Source organism: Adiantum capillus-veneris, unplaced genomic scaffold (assembly GCF_014529385.1).
Source record: "Adiantum capillus-veneris isolate H3 unplaced genomic scaffold, ASM1452938v2 Hic_scaffold_257, whole genome shotgun sequence".
Taxonomy (NCBI): domain Eukaryota; kingdom Viridiplantae; phylum Streptophyta; class Polypodiopsida; order Polypodiales; family Pteridaceae; genus Adiantum; species Adiantum capillus-veneris.
The window spans coordinates 143,825-154,263 of record NW_028221389.1 but is presented as its reverse complement, the minus strand read 5'-3'; the positions used below and the strand labels follow the sequence as shown (position 1 = coordinate 154,263).

At 39.2% G+C, this 10,439-nt stretch overlaps 1 protein-coding gene across 1 annotated transcript; it reads right to left on the bottom strand.

The window, feature by feature from the left end:
• Positions 1-554: 554 nt before the first annotated feature.
• LOC147417385 (uncharacterized) lies at positions 555-1,181 on the bottom strand. The gene has a single exon (XM_086507660.1). It carries the CDS (start codon positions 1,179-1,181, stop codon positions 555-557), a length of 627 nt encoding a protein of 208 aa, XP_086363786.1.
• Positions 1,182-10,439: the final 9,258 nt, after the last annotated feature.

The window sequence follows — 10,439 nt, the reverse complement described above, 5'->3', positions numbered from 1 at the left end:
GGAAAGCGAAGGACCCATGTGGGATGCATGTTTCATGGAGGCATGATAATCTACAGTACGTTTTCCCTTGATGAAAAAGACGTATGCTACGTGGGACAACGATATGGAAATTTTCCACGTAAAATCAATATTCAAGAGAACGTTTCGGTGGGACCACTTAATTAATGGATGTTAATAAAGAAAATTATATAAACAGGATCATCTTAATTAAGAGAAGCCTGAGGAAACGCGAGCCAAACTCTATTACCATAATCTCATCTAAAGCTGGGTGTCCATTAAGTGAAAAATTTGCAATTGGAGAAATTAAATATTGGAATTTCAATCAGGCATAGAAACTACGTCGACAAGGCAAGTAATGCCATTAATTTGATCCAAGGCAAGTAATGCCATTAATTTGATCCAAGTCAAAGTAATGCCATTAATTTAATACAAGTCAAAGTAAGCTTGTTATACATGATTAATTTGTCAGCAGCACGTGAATGCCTCCTTATGAACCAAAACCCTAGCTCCATTATGCAATACAATTTATAGCTATTTTATTTCATTCCAGTACTTTAGCTGCAGCAATTAACGAGCTTGATTCTAATTGGACCTTCCGGCGTCAATGCAACCCGTTCAATGATCCGGCGAACATCTTTATGCTGGCCTTGCTCAGACGTTGCTGATGAGCCGATCTTCATGTGTCGCTTGATCTGCTTGGATCCAATTGCTGTACTGGGCAGCTTGTTGACGTTGGCCATGGCGTGATGTTGTTGATGATCATCAGAGCCAGCACGACATCGTTGCTTGTATAGCTTTTGCAGCTTGGAATTCGCAATATTATTGACCTCGCTTATAAAGCTCAAGAAGATGGACGCCACCTCCATGTCCGTCAGGATACCATAATCCTTACTTAATATAGAGCTCGGGGCGCCTTCATTAATATGCAGATCCCTAGCTTGCGCATCATCGACATCTTGTTGCACAGGTGCAGAGCCTTCATCTTTCGCGAGGAAGGCATTGTCTTTGAGGATGCGGCTCCTGAGCTTGGGCTGTCGCCTAGTCAGCCGTTGCTTCTCATTATAATAAGGCGCTGCTGGTGATGATGATATACTCGGTTGCTGATCATGACGTTGCAAGAGATCCTCTTGATCTGCAGACCTTTTGCGTATACCTGCAAGCGTCTGCCTAAGGTTGGCCATGGTGGAGGGATATTGGAGACGACAATCTGAGTAGGAAGCACCGACCTGCAACTGCTCGAGTTTTATGCCACAAAATGGAAATGGCCGCACGGCCTCCTTTTATAACCCTAAACCCTCCTTTTAGCACGGCTATTGCTAATTGCTTTCCGCGTAAACTTTGCTTTTTATGATACTGGAAAATGCCTTCTAGAAACATTAACGCGCAAACTCCTCCGCTAGCCATTCTTATGCTTTTTTAAAAGTAAAGCGTGTCGTTAAAGTTAGAGCCAAATTAGACAATGCCACACTAAAACTCTATGGTTAGCAGTGTTCGGGAAAAATCATTTTTCCAAACATACAAAATTCCTTTCTTTCATTTTGTCAAGAGGAAATTTTAGAAAGTTAGGTTGTTTTTTCGGGTTTTTTACACTATTTTTCTCTATTTTGGGGTGGTATTTCTCCTTTCCCCCCTGCCCTCAACCGGCATTTTTGAAATTGAAAACGGCACCATATTAAGCTGAGACACATTTTTTCCGAACGCTGATAGTTAGGCATGGCAGCATTCTTGGCCATTTAGTGTCCAACTATGGTATCATCACTTATTGAGATAAAATGTTGGTTATCATAAATCTTCTCAAGTTGGCAAGCCCATGAGTTGTACAAGTTTTCATTCGCCATCATAAGTACTTCCGAGGACTTTTCTACATGTGTCCTAAGATAGATCGGCCCTTATATCAATTACTAGTTGCAACGTGGCTTTTGAGAAGCTCAAATCTGCATTGGTGACACTCCTATTCTGAAAGCACCTGAATGGAGTGGGGTAACATCTTTCATACACATATTGATGTCAGTGACTATGCCACTGGCTACATCTTGGCCCAGCTTGTTGACGGAAATCTAGTTTCTTTCTATTGCATATGCTAGCCAAAAATTGAACCTCGCTAAGAAAAATCACACGACCATGGAACGCGAGGGGTTATCAATGTAGGTAGAGAAGTTTTAACGCCATTTGCTTGCAAATTATTTTTTCTTGCTCATCAACCATCAAGCACAAACAATGCAACATGGGTAGGACTAAAGTGTTTGATTTATGGATCATGTCGATCTTTTCACATCTACAATCCGAACCGGGACGGTAAACATAGGAGCAATTGAAGTTTTGTCAAGGACCGCTTCTACACCATTTTGACTACCTTGGTATATGTGCCATTGTATGTTTTCTCAAGTCTTCAGTGTTTACAGAGGGTGTATAAGGTATTTGAAGCTAGTCAAAAGTGACAACTCATCAATCAAGGCTACAAGCACCAAGATATTGTGACAGGAAGTTGGCAGTTAGCAATCTAGCAATGAGGTTGCAAGCAAGTGAATTTATCCCATTTTGGGAACTTCTGTTAAATGCCTTTTGGTTTTCAACTTGCAATTGCAATGGGGTTCTAAAAATGGAAAGTCGACAAAGTAGAGCTTCACTACGGCTTTACAAGAGGTCCATCTGACTCTAAAGCTGAAAGTTATTGTGGTTCAAAGTACTACAAAAAAAAGGTTTTCTTTTGAAAATTTTACGGATTCCAATAACCCGTGGGGGGGATCTCTCATGGAAGTGGCACATGGTGGAAAAAATCCCACGTACGAGTGTTGGGGGATGAGGTGTTAGGTACTTATACGGGGAGATGGTCTTCATTGAGAAAGGGAAGAGAGAGGAGTTATGGCTCGTTCCCCCTTTCCATTTCATGGGCATTGTGTTGGGTGTTGCATGCATGCACATGAGCCGCATTGATCAGTGATGGTGGCATTTCCAAGTGGCTCCGCTCGATGTAAACGGTAGCTTGGTAGGGGTCAATTCACACAGGGTGGGCATTGGGATCTCCAATATGTACCACCAAGTATGAAATCTTCTTCCGAAAGCCCCTAAGGCCACACGCCTTCGAGATGTAAGCATAGGTTGGGGAAAGGCCTTCTCTTGGTCTATGCCCAAAACCCTAGTGTTGCAACATCCTTGCAAGTTACAAACATATGTAACTACATTCGGAAACATCCTCTGTATACAAACACCCGGCAGCTTCCTTGCAAAGAGGAGATGTTGTTTAAATGTATCATCTTCATAGATTTTGTGGAGTTGCTTGCCTTCTTATGGCCCTATATGGGAGATTTAGCAGCCTCCTTAGGCAAAGTACTCTTTGCCCCAACCATTGATTGCCCAACTAGGAACAAAGTGTGTATTATGTGGCAAACTGACAAGCAAACGGCTGAAACTAGTAGAAAGCTTCAATTTTTCTAGTTCGAAATAGCTAAAGTATACTTCTTAATCTAAGATTTTTTTTGGCTACATTACTCAAGGCTTTAAATAGTTACTTTGACATGGTAACTACAAACTCTATATTTTTTCTAGTAGCAGCAATCCTAATCATCCTAGTCACTCGTTACTATAAAATCCATGAATTGAAAGATTTGAAGGAATCCTTCAATCACATACTATACCTCTCCCTTGTCCTCTACCATGTGCACACCCCCCCCCCCCAACCCACCAAAAGCCTTGTTTGGCTGCTATACATCGACCAAGCACACCAAGCACACCACCTTTGATTTGGTAGCACGTCATGGCCCGGCTCTTCCTTGCGTTCATTTACTCCCTCATGGGCCCCTGTGGTGGTGTCCTTGTCTTCATCTAACTTGTCTGATGAATGCACTTCATTTGAATGCCTTAAAATGTGCGTTGTAGCAACCTCATGCATATCCACATCATAGAACTTACCACCATCTGCCATTTCCTTATCAAACATATGTCCAACCTTGGAGTGCTTGTCTGCAACATGGTTGTCCGTATACTCCTCTTTGACCTCGTATTCTACATAGCTCACCAACAAACAAACATTTTACGATAAGAAAAACCAAAATTTTGTTCAAAACAAGAACGAAGACGGTTTGCTTACTTTTTTTGAACACGTCCCTTGTTGTGAGCCCAGGTCTTGGCCACTTCGGAGATGCGCTCCTTGCATCCACCTTTCGCACAAATGTCTTTTTTCATTAGAGTGGCAACGAAATAGAGAGGGTGGTATTGGTGCCTACAGCCAGGTGCCTGCTAGCCAGCAACATGAAAGAACCAAACCACATGGATGGAGTCCAAGCACTCCCCACAAGCAACAGAAGATCCTAAAGCATAGATTGTCTTGTCTTCATCCTTGATCTGGGGCTTGGAAATAATATGAATGTTCTTCCTTAGTTGAATTTTGCAATTATCATTCTGACAAATTCACTCTGGATCTGAGCCTCTTCACACTCAGTTTCGAGGGACCACCACATTTCCTCTGCATGTCACATATGGAAATTTCATGACAGTGAATATTACCAAAGTAGTGTCCTAGAGAAAAGTAAACAACAGCAAATGTAAATGTCATGACAGTTACTAGTACTAAATAGCAGACAATACCAAATGTAAACTGTACCAATGTTCAGAGTACCTAAAGGACCAACTTGTACCAAAGGACAATAATCTAATAAGCACTAAGTAGTACCAAATAGAAAACAGTAACCAATATGGTAAGTAGCAAAATAGCAGACAATACTTAAAGTACTGTTAAGTATATCATGCTCCTACCAAAGCACAACAATCTAGTACACAATAAATAGTACCAAATGTTAATTACCAAATAGTAAATAGTACCAAATAATCAGTATGAAAAGTTCCAAACAATAAAACTACCAGATGTGAAGTACCCAAAGCACAAAAGTAAAACTTAAAGTAAGTACCAAAAAGTACAAAATGAGAGGTCCTCCAAAGTTCCCAGAAATATTGAAGTACCAAAAGTAAATACCTCAAGTCAAAACATGGTACTTAAAGACCTAAATATGTACATCACAATTCGTAGCACAAAGATATACATATGATATGTTCCTTCAGAAAAACTAAAAGGACCCCAAAGTACCCAAAAATATTAAACTTGTGAGTTGAAACTGGGGTTAGGACTTGTGGGCATTCAAAGTCAAAGTTTTGGTAGGATTCTCACCTTGACATTGAGCAACTGAGGATGATATTGGTATTGTCTTTAGTCAGAATTTGTGCCAAGTAACATTATGACATAGCGAGGCCACTAACTTTTTTGAGTTGCTGTTTGTTTTTATGTTGATACTATTCTTCTCACAACATAAAAAACTAAACCAGGATTTTCTTATCAGTTACCGCTGATTAGCAAACCAGGGTTTCGACAATTGCTGTTGTGTCTGTATGCTACTCTGCAACAAAGTTGTATTACATATTATTATCTGATAGCTCTTCCACTTACCTTATTTCCAAGTTTTCTGTTAGTAGAACCTCATGTTGCAAACACAGGCTTTCATGAAACTGTTGGTGTTTCAAGCTCTTGTATGGGGCAAGGTTTTACATAATAATGGAATTTGGACGTTGGCGCAAAGGAATATTGGAGCTATTGGGATGGAGGTGAAGCTCTTTTTGCATATAGACATGAGCTACCCCTTGGGATTCATCACAACATGAAGAAAAGGCCGAAGTTAGCCCCTGAAACAGTCACAATTTTAGAAGTGAAACTCCTTTGAAAATAATGTGCATATACCGTTTGAAATACGTTTTGGTGTTTTTAAACAAGAGGAGGAGAAAGGTGCCCAAGGCTTTTTTGTGCCTTTTTTTGGCATTCCCCGAGAGAGAGAGAGAGAGAGAGAGTTTTGAGTTTTTTGAGCCTGTTGTAAAAAGGGCACACATGTTAAACAAGAGGAAGAAAGACATACCAAGTTCTTTTGTGCCTTTATTGGCACTCCCTCTCGCGAGAACGGGAGTATGCATCAAATGGGAGTGTTGATATGGAGGCTTTTTGGGCGAGTGTAGAAAGGGCATGATTTTCTCGAGTCGAGCCATGTGGGTGGAAAGAATAGCTGGTCTCTCTCTCTCTGTCTCTCATTGGAAGGGAGTGCCATGGTTTGCAGAGGCGGAGAGCCAGCTTGTTTACTAAATGGGTCCCTTCATTAAAGGGCCATAGTGACTTCCTTTACATTTTATTTCAAAATGTCTACGGGAGGCTTCACCTTCTGCTGGGCTGCAATAATTGCTAAATATCTTGGGTAGATGCAAGTTCCAAAGTTGGCAATGATGAAGAAACCAAAAACAAGGTTGGAATTTTTGATGTTTTGATTCGTGCTACGAGGTATGAAGCAATCGGAAGTTCTCATTGTATCCAACGCCAACCATTGGAATTTTGGCAAGGTGGAAGCCTTAGTCCTTTGTTTTTAAATCCTTGTGTGCACAACAAGCCTCTAGGAACCTTCTCATGATGGCACCAGGAATTGCAATTGCAATTGCTCTTATGCTTTTGAGGACTTAGATGCTTCAAGCTTGATTGTAGAGATTGCCCCCCATCGGGAAAGATTAGAGAATATTCATTAGTTTATGATGGCAGAATGGGAGAGTCCATATGAGTGGCAAGGTTGAAGAAAGAATAAAAGTCCCACAAGTGACGAATATGAAAGGTAAAATTACCAATGCCCGTGTAATTCATGAAAAATTACAAAGTATAGAGTTATATGACAGTATAGAGTTATATAGTGCATACAACATTGTAGTGTAAAGAACTATATACTACCATCTACCACTATATAGCACATAAAACTATATTCCACCATATAAGTATATAGTATCTCATAGTTTACTAGATAACACTACATAGCACATAGAGTTAAATAGCTACATAATATTACAAATAAGTAGGACACTTTATTACTATTTATTACTATGGGAAGTACTTAATGTGTAGCTATATAGTGTATTGTGTAGATGGCTGAAAGCATGGTTTGGTGGTACAATATGCACTGTCAAGGACACTACTTTTTCTTGGGTAGAAAATTAGCATTTTTTGGGGAAGTCTTTTTTATCCACTTTATTGGGAAATTCGTTTTTATCTTTTTTTTTGGGAATTCTTTTATGTAAAAAAAACATTTGGTTTGTATCAGCATATATAGATCTATGTAATGATTATAGACGAGTCTCTCTCTCTCTCTCTTCCTATCTTTCTTCCTCGTCCACAACATAGCCGATTATTAGTTGTAGCTCGTTAACTCGCTACACTACCCACACTCTTTGCCAGCATGGAATTCACAAAGTGACCAGAGAATACAAATGGTTATCCTAGCATGAGAATATGGCTACGTAAACATGGATAATCCTCAAGGCATGGAATTCACAACTACTTCTCTGGCATGTGAATGAGAAAGTTGTCCCAATAGGGATTGACTACTGTGCAAGTTGCCTAAACAGGGATTGGACTATGGAGCTGAATGCAAGTGTTCACTAGCATGGACACCGCTTCTATGCATGAGTATTGGGCTGCTAAGAAATGAGAATAGAGAAGGAAAGAAAAAGAAAGCAGCAGGTTGAAAGATCCATCTTTAATGGATGAAGCCAAATCAAGAAAGTTAGATTTGTTCAGCTAAGGCAAAGTTTTTGGCGCACACAGACACTAGGGCTTACAAGAAGTATCCCAGACAAGTTATTCCATCAACACTTGCTCCATCCTACTTTTAAGGATCTGCAAACATCAATAGCTAATTTTGAAAGCACTCTTCTATCTAGCATCCGTAACACCCTCAGCCAGCTCAAGGTGCCCCGCTCAACAGATGAGCTCTTCTTTGATGATGGTAATGAATAATATCGATGGCACAACACAAATGAACCAACCATACAAGGATAGCAGGTATTTTGAGTGTTCATCGAGAAACATTGCTGCAGCCAATTATCGTCTTGAGATTAAAGATGATGAGGAAGTTTTGCCATTGAGTGCATGTCAAAGATAATTGGCTCAAGGTTAACATTGTCACAGGTGAAGTAAGAGAATCTAGTTTATGTCATTTGGAGCTCAGAGACTCTAGTTTCACCCAACAAAAAGGATATATGTCGGAAGAGGATTGGAAGAAAAAGTGTTATCAAACATCCAATGCCATCTTCTCGATGAGTCTCAGGTAAATTTTAAAACCGTTGCTAATGTCTTTTGTGCCTCTCTATTTTCTCAGGTGTAATGTACTCTACTTATAGTACTTGAAGGTATTCCATTTGTTTTACCTCATACAATACCTCTTGCTGAAGGTATATCATTTGGTACATGTAGCAACCTAAGGTATAATAGTAGCTTTATTAATATGAAGGTACTCCATTGTTATACCTTAAAATGCCGTATGCTTCCACATTAGGTACTCAATAGCACTTTTCATGTGATTGGAGTACCCTATAATAATGTTCATAGGTCCTTCATCTACCCTATACTACCATATAAGGTACACCATAGTACATTCAATCTGATTTGAGTACTCTATAGAACCTTGTGATGTAGGCCAAAGTACATTTATCTACCATATAGTGGCATGTTATATGGAGCACCCTAAAATGTACTAAAGAGTACCATATAATTCCATGTTATGTACTACATAATATCCCCATCCACCCTATAGCATTACTCAAGGTACTCTATAGTACATTTCCTAGTACAAAACAAAAATATATTTCATTGATAAAGTCTTACAGTACCAAAATTGGTACTATATACCACCAAATTGGTAATTTATGGCATCCACCTGGTACCACCATTTAAGGTACTCTTTAAGAAATTTCCAAACTAGTTTCAAACTTGGTATTGAACAATACCAAATTGGTACTCTACTGCACCAAATGGTAAAGTACTAAATAGCTAATGTCTTACTATACCAAATCTGGTACTGCACAAAATCCAATTGCTAATGTACTCTACCAAATATACAAAAATTGGTACTATACAGTACAAAAATTGGTACTATACAGGTACTATTCTGTACCAAATGGTACTGTACAAAATGGCTAATATTTTACAACCCACATTTGCTTATGTACAAAACCAAATGGTACTGTAAAAATGGCTAATATTTTACTCTCATAATTTGTTTTGTTTTAATGTCACAGATTGAGTTGTACCAAAGATTCAAGAGGGCCAATCCAGAAGTGGAAATTTCTCTTAGATGTTTTGAGGCTTTAAAGCCTTACTTTGTCCAAAAAATGAAGAAGCGATATACGTGTTGCTGTGTATATCATGTCCAAATGATATATTTTAAAGAGGCATTTAATCAGATGCGACAAAACAAGTTTGAGCATTATGGAAAGGATCATGCCTGCACATGTTCCGTTTGCTGTAGTGATGATTCAGGTAAGTGTACTGCAAACCAATTAGTGTCTCATAGAATCAGTGATATGTGGGAATCACTTTTATGTCCAAAGGCTCATGATGCAGAATACTATGCAAAAAAATGCTCGTTTGGATTTGCTCTAGATTTGGAATAAACAGGTTGACATTGTGTCCTGATGAAATTTCAGTGGATAGTGGGGAGGTCACTGTGAAGATCTTCACAAATGTTTCAACTGGGCAAGTTGATGCAGGTGGTCTGAGAAGAAAAGAAAGGACTTGGTAGTGCAACAAATAAGATGCTCTACTTTTATTGACCCATTCTCATCTCATCTAAGAGCTTCATCAAGCATAACTACATTTTTTTGGTGGCAGGCACAACAATTTAAAGAGTGCTTACTCAAGTTTCCATCAGATGTTGTTGTTTCGATCATCGAATTTGCCAAGAATTATCGATTTAAAATAGAAAATGAGATAAAGTCCATGCACTAGTGGTCTAATCAGGTTACAATACTTATTCACATTACTTATGTGAGAAACTCAGGAGGTGGTGTTGAAAAAACACTCCATTTTTACATATCTGATGATATAATACATGACACTTTGTTTGTACAACATTGTTTTCTTCTTCATGACAAGTGGTTGAAACAGAAAGGGCCATTCTTTACGACGTCATTGGGTGTTGTCAGATGGTGCAGTGTCTCAGTTTAAAGCATGAAGACCTTTCTACTTTGTGGCTAGGCATTATTGGTTGACAGGTCTGCAGATGATGCATAACTTTTCAGCATCAGGACATGGAAAAGGTGAGCATGATGGAGCAGAGGTAATCATAAAGAGAACCCTCACTCATGAGGAGTTGAAACCAGATGGCTGGCCTATGAAGTCTGCAGCCGATGTAGTCAACTATCTAAATGAAACATTTCAGCATAAATCAAGTACACAAAGAGTTTTTGGCTAGTTTCAAGGATGATGTGCGACGCAATGTCCAATGGGATTGTCAGTGTATTACAGGTTCATGATCATTTCATTGCATTGATGGATATTCACAGGATAGTCCATGCGCTCTACGATATCGTACACTCTCATGTTTTTGTGATTCATGTATCTGTGGGCAATGGAGAAGATGTTTTTGGCC